Below are 15,213 nucleotides of genomic sequence, written 5' to 3'. Positions count from 1 at the left end.
CTGACCATGCTGCTACTAAGTGCAAGGCAGAGGCTTAATGTTGTCACCCTGTAGCAGAAAGTGCTGCTGTTCCTGGCAGGACCTTCAGGTAAGAAACATTGCACTAGATTCACAAACAATAATCTGCTTACTAAAACTGTATATGGTGAGGCAAGATGCCAAACCATACTAAAAAATAGATTTAGGGTTTCCATACATGTGAGGGCTTCTATACATAAATAAATGCAGGATGCTTTCAGGAGCATTCAACTTGCATTTTAGATGTGTATGAGATGCTTCTGAGTTGCCTCTGAGCTGCTTTTAAGTCCTGAGAGCTGGTATTGCATTCATGTTGGCAAATATGGAAAAGAAGCAGCCTAGCTTCAAACCAAAACCCGCAAAGATCTAAATAGGTCTGTTTTATAAGCATGTATAAATTACCTGCACCCTCTAATGGTGCCCAGTGTTAATGTTATGATGTCCTATGTGTATTATATTCAAAATTAAGATTACACTTCTTTATAGTACTGTAAGCCTTTTTCGCTTTGTATCGCTCATAGACATGTTCCCACTATCAAGTTCTGAGGAGGAATCGGACAGCAGCAGGAAACTGCACCACCTCTTAAACACAGTCACTGATGGACTGGTCTGGGTCATAGCCAAGAGTGGAATTCCCTTCCGGCAGCAGTCCTCCCGCTTGGCCAACTTACTGATGCTGCTTTCCCATGTGCGGCATGCCAGGTACAATCACACAGTTCATACAAACCTTCAATTTGAGCCCTTTCAAACACACACAAGAATGGGTGAATTAATAGGGAGAGGTATTTTTTATGGGATTACTTTGGGAGAGATGAATGATACCCACCAACCAGCCAGCCCCTAATTTGCTGGCTGAAGCCAAGTCAAAACAGCCCCATGTAAGCTGCAAGACAGTATGACTGGAGCATACAAAAGGATAAGGGCCTTCTTTCTGACCCCATGTGAAAGAATCTACTCCTAGCACGGAAGGGAATAAAAGGTAATATATTAGTGTGTGGTAATTTAAGTGTACCTGTTACCTTACCTTGAGTAGGCATTTCAATCAATTAAGCTAGCCACATACATGGATAGAAATTCGGCCAGTTCAGCAAGGACTGGTCGAATTTCTATCAATATATTGCCACTGTGGTTGAATAGAGGTTAATCCACGGTACATAAATACTAGGACCAATTTAGACCGAAGCCAATTAACCTACTTGCATTTCTTTGGAGTGTGGGGAAACACCGATGCAAGCACAGGACACTCCCATGCAGATAGTGTCCAAGCCAAGATTCGAACAAGGGATACCAGTGCTTCAAGGCATAAGTACAACCACTAAACCACTGCACTGCCCTAAACATTAATAAACTAGTAATAGTCGAAGTCCTTTGTTAAGCTTGGTGTAAAGAAAGAAACACTTTCTGTCAACTGTCATTGAAAATCACTACAATACCTGATTTTGAGCTATTTTTTCATATATTTAAAAAAAAAAAAAAAAAAAAGATTGGCAATACAGTAAAAAAAAAATTGCATTTTAAATTAGGTTGAAACATTTAGAAAATTGCCCTATGAGTGTGGCCAGCATTGGATGGACAATAAACCTTTGCTACTGAAAGATGTTACCCATATGCTGGCAGTCACCTCAATTGCAGGAGATCATGGCTTACTTTTGTCCAGCAGTCAGATTAGGTGAAACGCTACCCCTGCAGGAACCACTTGGTTCCTCTCACTCTCTGGTTTTCTGCCTCATCTCTGTGAGCAACCAAATCCCCTTTGACACTCCTTATTAAGCAAAGAATTGCTGCAAATGCTTATGGGAGCACACATAAATATCCTGCACACAACTATGTTATAGTATCAAGAAATAAGCACCAGACTGGTTTACTATAAGTAAAGTATGTATATTGTCACAGCAAATGTCAACACACACATAAATGAGCAGGTAGAAGGATCAGTTATCAGTAAGCTAAACATAGGTACTAGGCTATAGCAGCATAGTCTAAAACACTGTACCACTAGAGGTTAGTTAACCCAGCAATAACTGTCAGCAATGATTTTTAATCCCATAGTAACTTCTCTGCAATCAATAACCTCTTCAGAATGCACTCTGTCTGTTAACAGTTGGATGGTAGACAGCTCCTAAGCTCCTAAACTCTGGTGGGGCCCAGTCTTAAGGGTGGTGCACATGAATATTGTCCCTTTAAGCTCTGTATGCAGTGATTAGAAGCTACTAGGTAGAGGGTCAGTTCCTCTATCATTCGTCTCTGCTAGTAGCGGTAAAAGTCATTCACAGCAGCAGACACTCACCCGTCCCAGCGATACTGCAAATCTCAATTAAAATGCACAGGCTATTAGTGCTCTGGTTTTCTGTCTCAGGCTGCAGGTTGTAGCTGGCAAGTGTGCACACCGGAACAGCGGTGCTCACCTTCCAGTCTCCTCACAGCCATCAGAAATCCTTCAGTCCATAGCCCAGGAAAATACTGTTCCTCTCTCCTCCTCCTAACTGTCCCTCCTTAGGAATTGTAGTACATCACTCCAATAACTTTCATAGCAGGGTCCTTCTTCTGAACTACAGCTCCCACAGTTTAGTGCAGCCTGCCTCAAGTACCTCATGCTCGCTCTCCTGACTGGAAGCTTGATAATGTTAACTGAGTTGGCATAAAAGTCTGGTGGAAGCGCATAGAGCCTCTGCAATACAGTGTCCTAAATTGCTCCTGTTAGTTAAGCTGGATACACACTATAAAATTTGTTTAGATTTTTTCCTTTAGATTTACCAAAACCATATAATAGGAGGTCAAACCTCAACACTTTTAAGTTTGTATACAGTCAAGTAGGCCCTTGCACTACATAGTTTAAGGTAAATCTAAAGGAAATGTATCAACAAAAGTTGTATAGTGTGTACCCAGCCTAAAGCTGGATACACACTATCCAACTTTTGTGGTTAGATTTCCTTCAGATTTACCTTTTCTATGTAGTACAAGGGCCTGCCAGATTGCATACAAATTGAAAGTGTTTAGGTTTGACCTCATATTATATGGTTTTGGTAAATCTAAAGGAAAAAGTCTTCAGAAAATCTTATAGTGTGTATAGCCCTTTAGCCAGGCATCTGGCTACACAGGAATATTGAACATTTTGAATACCATACCATCCTTATGGATGTCAGGAAGAGGTTAATGATTCAGACAGAGGCAGGCACATATAATAAAAAACACCTGATAATGTCTGAGCTCCTCTGTCATTTCATCACACTCACCTGTGAGTCACTGCTCAGTGCCAGGCTAAGGTAAGAAATAGATCTACATGACTTATCTTCTCCCCAGCAGTACTTGTAGTTTAGTTATTTGTTGCCATGTATTCTAAAGCTGGCTATACATTATATATTATTCTTAATCAATTTACCTTCAACTATGCAGTGCAAGGGCCTGCCTGATTGAATTCAAGATAAAAGTGTTTAGGTTTGCCCTCCTATTATTTGGTTTTGGTAAATTCAAGGTAAAATTGAACAAGGAAATTGTATCCTGTATGGCAAGCCTAAGGTTTTGATTAAGGCCTCTTTCACACTTGTGCGACCTAAAAGTCGCACGATTTTGCCACAATTTTGACTGGACACAATGCCTGTGTAATCTTGAGGTCTCTGGACCTCAAAGCTGGACCAAAGTAGTGCAGGGACTACTTTGAAGTCGTTGCGGCTTGAAGTCGCACAGATATGAACGGTACTCATTGGAAATCAAGGAGTACGACTTGTCATGCAACTTTGCAGTCCCAAGTCGCACAAGTGTGAAAGAGGCCTAATTAAAAAAAAAAAAAATTGAAATGCTAAATGTATGATAAGGGCTGAGTTCTGACAAGTTCTTTGTATGTTGTCTTCCAAATGTCAACCTCTAGCTCTTAGTTTTGGATAGGGATACACTTCTTTCATGTTTTTATTGCTGTCTGTGGCTCCATCGAGGAGATTTGTGGGTGTCACAGGGGTACAAAAAAAAAAAAAAGGGTAAAAGAAATTGAGAGGAACAGATGTCAAAGAGGACACTGCAAATAAATCTGATAGAGCTTGATGGGGGTAAAAATATGAGCTGCATTTTTACCACTGTCAAAAGCTGCAAAGCCAGCAAATGAAGGTGTGCACATGTGTAGCAGGTGGCCTGATATGGGTCTGCCATCGTTACTGGTTACCTTTCCAGCCCATGTGAGCTGCGGCCCTGGATGTAGAGACATGGACAGCTCCGGCATCTTTGTTTGTGGTTTTTATTATAGATAAAGGGGATGGGAAAAGGGAATGAGTGGGATACTCCTTTAGGCTTTAACTAATTACACTTGGGACTTTCTTTCTGAAAAAATGCCCCTTGACGCTTCCTTGACGCCAGCCGGCGCCAGTCAACGCTCTCCAACACTGCGAACACACTGTAACTTGATAAGTGCTAAATCCTCGACTTAAAGTCCAGAAGATCCAGGACTGTGAACTGTAAGACTTCTGACATTGTGATACTGTATACTTCCCTCCGCCTTGCACTGGCTTGAGGTAGTATATTGTAGAACTCTGTAAAGCTGTAACTTCTACTCATACACGCTGTACAATTCAGGGCCCAACTGCAGGTGCCCCCTTTGACCTTGAACTCTTCAGGGTCCACTGACTATGTACCCCCTCTGCAACTTCAGGGTCCTCAACCTAGGTACCCCCTTTACAGCTAGCTGATAACTGGATCCCAGAACCACAGCCCTGCTGTTAGGCAGACAAGGCCCTCTATACATTTGCCTAGCACCTACCTGTAGGGTGCTACACAGTTGAAAATGATTCCCCCCCCCCCGTTGCTTTCAGTACCGCCTGCTGAACATGACCCATCCAAAAGAATGGGGCCAAGCTGCAGCTGCCCCAGCGCAGTGGCACAGGTTTTTAAGGGTTAAAACAAGCAGGATAAAGGCTTTTTGTCAGACTCCCTCTGAAAAGTGCTCCACCATGGATCGCTCCTCAGATAGCAAGGCTAGAATAACTGAGCTCTTAGAGTGTTATGCTTCTGTGACTCAATTTTTTAAATGGGATCTCTGGGATAGGAAGACATAGACAGCAGTAATACCTCATAACCCTTCCCCGCTTTACAAAAAAAAAAAAATTGTCTGAGGTTGGGCAGTTAATTTTCTGACTTGCTATAAAAGATAGAATTTGACTGCTCTGGGCAACACAGTTGACATAAGTGGCTTTTGTAGAAGGCGGACCTGGCAGGTCTAACTAGTAATATGGCCCACATGCAGCCCTCTCACCCCTATGACCCTTGGCAGACAGTTTGCACCAAGTGGGCGCGATTAGCTGCGGGAGCTGTCAGCCTCTTATTATTTTCACTGAGGCTTCTGTCTGCAGCTAATCGCCCGGAACCCCTGCTGGGTCTCCTGCATGTAATTGCTAATGGCCCCATTCACCAGGTTTTTTTTTTCTTTGTTTTCACCTGATGATCCAGCCAGTAACACACTTTTTGTCTTAAGGTGTCTGCATTCTGGATGGAGGAGCAACAGAGACCCCTTTGGACAGCAGCAATGTTAATTTTTGGAGAGGGTAGTGTTAGATGGACCAGCAGAATTAGATGGATTTGAATAACAAATTAAAGCTGAACCCCAACTAATACTTGGGTGGTTAGAGCAGCCTTTCTCAACCTTTTCAACACAGAGAAACCCTTGAAATAATTTTCAGGTCTCCGGTAACCCCTGCTAAAAATGACTATGGGCTCTTTCACACGGTCCGCCTCCGCAGGCGGACTCCATGCTGCTCAGAGGGGGATCGAACCGCCGATCCCCGCTAAGCAGGCGGATGACAGCTCCCTCTCTGCACTGTGTGCGGAGAGGGAGGTGTCAGAGCCGTGGCTGCTCTCTATGGGAGAATCGGATGAGAACGGACCGCCTGTCCTCTCTCATCTGATCCGATCTGCTGGACAGATGGAAAATAGGGTTTCCATCCGTCCGGATTTCATGGACAGGATCGGATGTGGATGGCAGCGGAGATGTCTCCGCTGACATCTGCTGCCCCATAGGGATGCATGGAGGATCCGATCAGGTCCGCCTTAAAAAACTGACAGGGGGGTGTGAAAGGGGCCTAAATCTACAACTCATAATACATTAGTGTGATGGTCAGTGGGATGAATGCTCCTTACACTTGTGGACATTGGGAAGAATTACCTTCTTCCAGATAGCTAAAACGATGAATGGTGTCAGTGGGAACTTATCTGAGAGGCAGAAATTGCTCAAGGAACCCCTAGCAACCTCTGGAGGAACCCTAGTTGAGAACCACTGGGTTAGAGTAATTATTTTTTCTCTTACGTCCTCCGACAGTCGCCGCCTCTTCATATTCGTCACAATGGGGGTATTAGACTTTGCTCCGAAGGAGTAGCTAGGCAACAGAATATGTTAACATTAAAGCTTTTAACATATCCCACCCTCAAGGGGTGGTCCCCTCAGTCAATACCCTCCTACTTCCTGCAACCATATCTCAGTTTCAATGTCTAGCTTGTCAGGAGTAGCTGGTTCTCTCTGTGCTGGGGCTTTGTGCCCCAGCCTCTTTCTTCTTTTTTGATTTTTGTTTGAGTTTTTTCTCTACCTTTTACTTAGCTGTTCTTTTTGTCAGCATTTGTTAGTTCTTCTGACGAAGAGGATCATGCGGGCTGGGTCTCGGGCTGATCCCCCTGGTCGCAGGTCGTGGGTCAGTGGCTTCCCAGCCTGCCATCGATCGTTCAGCCAGGTAACGCTCCTGGCACAGTGAACGACCCATCCCTGTTCGGTGCAGGGATGATTGGTGAGGTGGCTACCTCACTGGACGCTGTGCGGTTTCTTAACCCCCATTTTGTGCGTCTTGTATGCGACTCTCCCTGCCTCATGTGCAGCGGCTTGTTCGCCTGTGCGGGTCCTCCACACCATTGAGAGGTAAGTGTATCTATGTGGGGACCTGTCTGTCTGGGGGGGTGTCAGTCTGGGACTGTGTAACCTGCCTCTGTTCACACTGTTTGTCTCCCTATCACTCTGCTGCATGCTGCGGGCTGCAAGGGGGGGGGGGAGCTGTGTGACACTGTCTGTGTCAGCCTTGTTCAGTGTGAGAAGCTGTGTGCTGTGGGGCATGTTTTTGTGGCATGTTTGGGCACAATACAGCGATCGCTGCGGCGATCTGCCATGTTTTTTTATATGGATGGTGTTATGTGCATTACTGTACTGTAGGAGCGGCGGTTTCGGCGCCAAACGGCGCCATTTTGCCTGCACTCGCTCCGGCCGCATGTTCTACATGCATGGCGGCCATTTTCTTGTAGCCTCCCATAGGCTTTAATAGAGCGCCCTGGTCTCATCACTTCCTCTTCTCCTGGGTACACCGATCGAGGCAGCAGCAGCGGCGAGGGTCTCCTCAGGTTTTATCCTTCTGTTCTTGCTATCCATTGCCTGTGTTCAGTTTGCATATTCCCTGTGGGGGTCTCATTGTGCTTGAGTGTGGTGCGGTGGGCTGCGCTTGCCGCGCTTGCTTAAAGGGGCAGTTAACCCTTTATTGTCTGGCATTACAGGGGCAATGGATTCTCAGGAGGGCAAATTTCCTACCGCCTTGGTGGAAAGCCAGGGGACCGCTGTTTCCCCCCCAGGGGGGGATTTAGCCACTATTGTGGCTGGCCTTGCTGCTCAGGTGCAGATGCTGGTGGCTGCTCAATCTACTAAAAGACCCAGAATTGCTCTTTCCTCTGATTCTGAGGGTGAAGGTGATGGGGTTGTTATGGCGGGGGCCTCCTTATCGGGGTCCCGCTCCTCCCTAGATCTAGTGGGGTCCGAGGTGGAGGCTGAAGTTGAGGGGGTTGATAATTCTCCCCCTGGCTCGCCTGAAGAGCTTGCAATCATGGATGAATTGATTGCTTCCATAAAACAAACGCTGCGTTTGCAGGATGAAGTGTGTCCCCCTGCTGCCTTGGCGGCTTATGGGACGCAGAGAAAACGCAGGACGCCGCAGGTTTTTCCCTGCAATGATGATTTTCAGCGCGCTGTTAAGGAACAATGGCGCAATTTACGCAAACCTTTTGCTGTGCCAAGTAGGTTCAAGCTGCGTTATCCTTTTTCGCCTTCCACTGATGAACGGTGGTGTGTACCACCCCCGGTGGATCACGCAATTGCGGTTTTGAACAAATCCACTGCGATTCCTGCAGAGGATTCCCCGGTGTTCCGTGATGCCACGGATAGAAGAATGGAGTCTCTTGCCCGTCATACTTATTCTGTTACGGGTTCTATGCTTAAAGCTCTGTTTGCCTCTCTCATGGCAGCCCAGGCTGTCGCAAGTTGGACGCAGATGCTTAGGCGCGTCCTAGTGGCCGATTCGGCCTCGCCGGCGACCCTGGATATGGTGGATCAAATCCACCAGGGTGTCATGTATCTGTGTGATGCGGACTTGGACTTAGTCCCGTTGGCTGCACGTGTACACAGCGTGGCGGTGTTGTCTCGCCGCCTGGTTTGGTTGAAGTGTTGGTCGGTGGACCAATCTTCACGTAAGACCTTAGCCAATCTGCCTTATGATGGGTCTCGCCTTTTTGGGGAGTCCTTTGGATGTGTCGATTAAGGGGATCACCGGAGGTAAGAGCACTCTCTTGCCCCATTTCCCCAAGGCTAAGGGGGCTTCTGGGAAGAAGCATGCTAATTTTCGGCCCCCTCAGGGGTCCTTTCGTGCCTTTCGGTCGCACTACAAGGGCAAACCGTTCAAGGGACAAGGCTCTCAAAAGAAGCCCTGGTCTGGTAAACAGAAGTCCGGTCAGTCCGGACCCGCTGTCCATAACAGTGCGGCCTGAAGGGGCGCCCTCACCCAGTTTTGGGGTGGGGGGACGCTTGCTCGGTTTTCTTCAACCCTGGTTGGCCCGCGTGCGGGACAGGTGGGTTCAGGAGATCGTTCGATCTGGTTACAAGATCGAGTTTCTCTCTCGGCCGGAGAGCAGATTTTTTCCCTCAAATCTTCAACCGTCTCCAGAGCGTTTACGGGACCTGCACCTGGCGGTGCGAGACCTGAGGGCTCAGGGAGTGGTGGTCCCGGTGCCTCATCGGGACAGATTTCGGGGGTTTTATTCCAATCTGTTCACCGTGCCCAGGAAGCAGGGCAAGGTTCGTCCAATTCTGGACTTGAAGGCTCTAAACCGCTCTGTGCGGGTTCGCAAGTTCCGCATGGAATCCCTGCGGTCGGTGGTGGCTGCCCTGGTTCCAGGGGAATTCATGGCCTCCATCGATTTGAAGGATGCGTATCTTCACATCCCCATTTTCGAGGGTCACCAGAGGTACCTTCGATTCGCCATTGCGGAGGATCACTACCAGTTCGTGGCGTTCCCTTTTGGTCTCGCCTCGGCTCCGCGGGTTTTCACCAAGGTGCTTGCACCGGTTCTGGCATTATTGAGAGCCCAGGGCATCTCTGTCCTGGGGTATCTGGACGACATTCTGGTTCGGTCTGCGACCAGCCAGGGTCTGGAGAAGGACCTGTCTGTCACGATGCAAACTCTGCAGGAGTTTGGTTGGACGATCAATTTTCCAAAGTCGACACTGAGTCCGTCGGTTCGTCTTCCCTACCTGGGAATGATCCTGGACTCGGTTCAGGCGAAGGTCTTCCTGCCGGAAGACAAACTCAGAACTCTTCAGGAGGAAGTCAGGTCCCTCAGGGACTTTCCGCACTCGTCTCTGCGGACGTGCATGAGATGTCTGGGATTGATGGTCTCGGCCTTTGAGGCGATTCCCTTCGCCCAGTTTCACACGCGGGGTCTCCAAGCGGAGATCCTGTCCAGGTGGGACGGGCGACCTCAATCTCTGGATCTTCAAATCTCGTTGGGCCATCGCACCAGAAGGGACCTTCTGTGGTGGCTCCAGTCCCCGATGGTGTCGGGGGGCAAGTCTTTTCGTCCTATCTCGTGGACGGTGATCACCACGGATGCCAGCCTGTCGGGCTGGGGTGGTGTTCTGGGCGTTCTGTCCGGCCAGGGAACTTGGTCGGAGGGGGGGTCCTCCCTTCCGATCAACATTCTGGAATTGCGTGCGAGAAATCTCTGTCTTCATCGTTGGACGGACCGGCTGCAGGGCTGCCCGGTTCGGGTGCAGACGGACAATGCCACGGCGGTGGCCTACATCAACCACCAAGGGGGCACCAGGAGTGCCCGAGCGGCTCGAGAAGTGGCCGACATTCTGTCCTGGGCCGAGACTCATGTCCCGGCGATAACGGCGGTTCACATTCCGGGGGTGGAGAACTGGCAGGCGGACTATCTGAGTCGCCAGACCCTGGATCAGGGGGAATGGTCTCTCCACCCGGCTGTCTTCCAGATGTTGTGCGCGAAGTGGGGTCTTCCAGATGTGGACCTGTTCGCGTCTCGTCTCAACAACAAGGTGAGAAGGTTTGTGGCAAGGACGCGCGACCCTCGGGCAGACGCGTCGGACGCGTTAGTGGCCCTGTGGCATCAGTACAAGCTGATGTACGCGTTTCCACCGATTCAGTTGCTGTCCATGTTCCTTCGCAGGTTACACTCGGAATGCAGCACGGTGATTCTTGTGGCGCCGGATTGGTCACGCCGGTCCTGGTACGCAGACCTCGTGAATCTGGCGGTCGACGCCCCGTGGCGTCTGCCTCTTCGAGACGATCTCCTGTCTCAAGGGCCGATATACCATCCTGCTTTACAGTCGCTGGCTTTGACGGCCTGGCTGTTGAGACCGAGGTCCTGAAGGAGAGGGGTCTCTCCCCTGAGGTCGTTCATACCTTGATCAACGCGAGGAAGTCTTCCTCGGGGAAGGTTTACTGCCGTACTTGGAAGGCCTATTTTGCCTGGTGTGAGTCCAGGGGGTTTTCACCCCGCACGTACTCGGTTTCCCGAGTGTTGTCCTTCCTTCAAACGGGTGTCGATCAGCGTTTGGCGCTGGCTACGATAAAGGGTCAGGTGTCTGCGCTGGCCGTTCTTTTTCAACGTCCCGTGGCTTCCAACTCCTTGGTTGGCACTTTTGTTCAGGGAGTGTGGCATCTGGTTCCTCCTAGGAGGGATCCTCTGCCCCCTTGGGACTTGAATCTCGTTCTATCTGTGTTACAACGTGCTCCTTTTGAACAGATCAGGGAGATCTCGTTGTCTATGTTGTCCAAAAAGGTCGCCTTTTTGGTTGCGATCACTTCGGCTCGCAGAGTGTCGGAGCTGGCGGCTTTGTCCTGCAAGTCTCCGTATCTGGTTATTCACTTGGATAAGGTGGTCTTGCGACCTAATCCTTCTTTTCTTCCGAAGCGAGTTTCGGAATTCCATCTCAATGAGGATATTGTCTTGCCTTCGCTGTGCGCGAAGCCTAAACATCCGAAAGAGGTGAGACTACATTCTTTGGATGTTGTTCGGGCGATAAGGGTTTACCTTAAATCGACTGAGTCTTTTCGAAAGACGGATTCCTTGTTTGTTCTTCCAGAGGGTCCTCGGAAGGGCATGGCGGCGTCAGCCTCTACCATCGCCAAATGGATCAGGCAGACCATTGAACAGGCCTATGCTTTGCAGGGGAAGGTTCCCCCTGTGCCTGTGAAGGCGCACTCTACTAGATCTCTGAGTACGTCTTGGGCCTGTCGTCATGGGGCTTCTGTAGCCCAGGTGTGTAAGGCGGCGACCTGGTCGACCGTGCACACTTTCACGAAATTCTACAAGGTGGATGTTCAGGCATCGGCGGATGCTTCCTTTGGCCGCAAGGTTCTTAGTGCGGCAGTTCCCTAGGGTCCCTTGTTGGGACCTCTGGCTGTTGGGATAAGTTTTTATCCCCTGGTTCTTTGTTTTTTCCTGGGTTGTTGCTCCTGTTGAGCAAGTTTTTTTCCTGTTGCCCAGCTGGTTTCCTTCCTTTGGTGAGGTTCCTTTCCTTGATGCGGAGTCTGCGTTGCCTTACGGCGCGGATGCGTTTCCCACCCCTCATGTTTGCACTGCTTTGGGATGTCCCCATTGTGACGAATATGAAGAGGCGGCGACTGTCGGAGGACGTAAGAGAAAACGGAATTTTTGTAAAATCTTACCTGTAAAATTCCTTTCTCTGAGTCCTCCGACAGTCGCCGCCCCCGCCCCTCTTTTGGGGTTTTGGTTATATACTCTACTGCTATTCCACTGAAACTGAGATATGGTTGCAGGAAGTAGGAGGGTATTGACTGAGGGGACCACCCCTTGAGGGTGGGATATGTTAAAAGCTTTAATGTTAACATATTCTGTTGCCTAGCTACTCCTTCGGAGCAAAGTCTAATACCCCCATTGTGATGAATATGAAGAGGCGGCGACTGTCGGAGGACTCAGAGAAAGGAATTTTACAGGTAAGATTTTACAAAAATTCCGTTTTTCATCTTTTGCAGTTAGGGTTGCCACCTCATCCCTTTAATCCAGGACACATAATAATTACACAGGTTCTGAGGCTAATATACAACCTGCAACCTGAAAAAGAAATGGATGCTCCCAATTTTTTTTTTTTTGGGTCACTTACCTTGTAATTGAAGAAAATATACTCACCTTCCTTCCACTTCCTCCCTCTGCGGCCGTGGCCCGCGCCGTCTCTTTCGGCTTGCGATGACTCCTGGGAGCTGAACGTCATCGCTCCCAGGAATCAATGCGCCTGCACCTTCCCCGCTCGTACATGCCCAGAAGCTGTGCAGGGATGCCGCGCCTGCACCGGAAGTGACGAGCGGGGCCGGTGCAGTGCATTGTGGGACTCTGACGTCATGGAAGAGGACACGGAGAGGACGCGCTGGCTTCAGCTGCCCACACCTGAGATGGCAGCGCTGGAGAAGAAATTTTCAAGGTAAGTATTTCTTCTAAAAGTTAAGTGCAATCCGGGACAGTTCAGAGGCTATCTATTGTGGAATGTACTAGCCCTGACTGTCCCGGGGGTATTTTTATCTAAATTTGACCCTCGAGGCCGATACTCCGCTTTGAATTACCACCTTAATCAGCCACAGAACCTGTGTAATTAATGTGTGTCCTGGTTTAAATGGATGAGGTGGCAACCCTATTTTCAATAAAGGTTTTGAATAAATAATTAAAGGCTGACAAGTGTAAGCACCCCAGTTGTCTCGGGATTGCCTCAAACCATTTTTGCTGGACCGCTAGGGCTGTTAAAAAAAAAAAGTTGAAACATAAGTTACTGGCTGGAGTACCAGGTAAAAAGGAAAAAAAAAAAAAGCCTCAAAAAGAAAACGAATGCAGCCACCACAATATAATACATTTTTGCTTTTGGGTTCTAAAACGGCCTTCATTTTATGTTTTAAAAAAACCCCCTTTATTAACCTATGTGCACAGCAGCACGTTGAAACACACACACCCAACACACTTGTAGGGCACATAGAGAACAATTGTTTTCTCTGTGTCCTTGTGTTGAGCATGCATTGATCAGCAGAGCTCTGCACAAATTATGTGACTGAATCCTAAGGGGTTGCATGTGCCAATTTTTTAAGATCTATCAATTAGAACATGGTTAAAACCTGTTTTTTTTTTTTTGCCATCTGTATTCCATTTAGGAGATTAGGACATAAAGCCTACAGGACAGGACAAAAATGTGTCCGATAATCTGATTGTGTGTACACCTACACACATCAGATTATCGGATGAATTTAGGTCCGTTTTATGTTGCATGCTGGTCTCATATGGAAAGTGAAGAGGTTACTTTTATACGAAAATTCTCGTACGACAGAATTCAACTTCAGAAGTGATGTCATGTGTTGAATTGTTTTGTATGTGTTCTTTCCTTTCTGAGCATGCCTAGTCTTGCTCTTACGATGACAAATTTACTAATTAAACGAAAATTGACGTTTGTGTTCACGTACAATAAAAATGTTATAGCCTGTACATTCAGTTTTTGTCGTACAAAAATTTGGAATCGGCTGTCGAAAGCACCATACTAACGGTCCAAAAACTGGCAATTTGTTCGTCAGACGAAATTTTACTTCCGATTATCTTGTGTATGGGCCTTTAGATTCCCCATAAGGTTACTTTTTTTCCCCCCTGACTTCTAGTTTGGGAACAAAACAGGAAGTGAGAGGGTATTCCTAGCTCTGAGAGTCGTCACCAGAACATTTTTTCCCTCCTTGATTTAAGTTTGATTTGGAATCAGCCATCTGCAGTCCTTGTAGTGCAGAGCTCAAACTTGTAACGGGAGAAGCAGTACATGGAAATGGTCAGTTGTGCCGCAGTCCTAATGCTAACATGCTGATAGGAGGAGAAAACAGGCTTGACAGTTCCTCAGTGTAAAAAAAAAAAAAACCTGACAGATTACAGTACAAACACAAGCGATGTTGGTGTGGCGATCTTCCCGGCTGTTCTATTGAATTCTGACAGCAGGGAGGTTTCTTGAAGCTTTTGCAGGTTTAAGAACATTGTAACAAATCTTATGATCTCCTCCAAAGAGGAAAAATACACATTTTCAATATGTTACTAAAATTTCTGTATGCAACACACCTAAAACTTGTCCCTTGTTGTTTTCAGTAACAAAGGGATGGAGCATCTGCTTAGCATGAAGTGTAAGAACGTGGTGCCTGTCTATGACTTGCTGCTAGAGATGCTGAATGCGCATACACTCCGAGACCATAGAAAGCCGATGGCAGCTGCCAGCTACTGTGCCAAAGCAGACGGTAGGGACCCAAGCTCCCAGCCACCTCAGTGACTAGCCAAGCTCTGTAACTAATGTGAAAACCGATGACTGAACAAAACCTACAAACATTTACTTGACTTTTTACAAGGCGATAATGAAACTTTCTTGTTTGTGCTGAAAACAGTTTTTGTTCTGTATTACAAATGGACAAAATTCCAATTAAGATAGGAATGTACTTTGTATAGTTACTGCAAGAATATAATTTTATATCGGATTCTCAGGTGAGTTTCAATTTGCATGCACTTGATTTGTACATATTTATAATGGTGGAGCCGCGACTTGTACATGGACTTGCCATTTTTGTGGGGGTACACTGTCCTTGGTGTTTTTTGTTTGTTTTATTACTATGTCTGTCCTGTTAATAATGATGGCAACAAGCCCTGCCAATAAAACAGGTGGCAACCTTATTTACCCATGTCTGTAAAGATAATTATTGACTACAGATTAAACATGAAAATTATCCTGGAGATTTTCCTAACTGTGTCTGAGACAATTGTTGATATGCACTGCTTAGAACCTTAACTGATATTTCTTGCCATTTGTTTAACTGAAAAATACAATGGCGTAAAAAATTAAGTTCTGAAACCCTTTCAAAAAGTGAACTACAAACT

The 15,213-nt window shown here is 47.2% G+C and overlaps 1 protein-coding gene across 1 annotated transcript in view; it reads left to right on the top strand.

Moving 5' to 3' along the window:
- ESR2 (estrogen receptor 2) overlaps positions 1–15,006 on the top strand; it is a 49,639-nt gene extending 34,633 nt beyond the window's left edge. Inside the window, exons 7-8 of the mRNA XM_082242740.1 lie at positions 540–720; positions 14,437–15,006. Coding sequence (XP_082098866.1) covers positions 540–720; positions 14,437–14,614 — 359 coding nt within the window. The 3' untranslated portion in view covers positions 14,615–15,006. The remainder of the gene's footprint in view (positions 1–539; positions 721–14,436) is intronic.
- The last annotated feature ends 207 nt before the right edge of the window (positions 15,007–15,213 follow it).

This window comes from Pelophylax lessonae, assembly GCF_965119305.1.
Source record: "Pelophylax lessonae genome assembly, chromosome: 13".
In the NCBI taxonomy this organism is placed as follows: Eukaryota; Metazoa; Chordata; class Amphibia; order Anura; family Ranidae; genus Pelophylax; species Pelophylax lessonae.
Note: the sequence above shows the minus strand (reverse complement) of the source record. Positions and strands in the feature narration are given on the sequence as shown.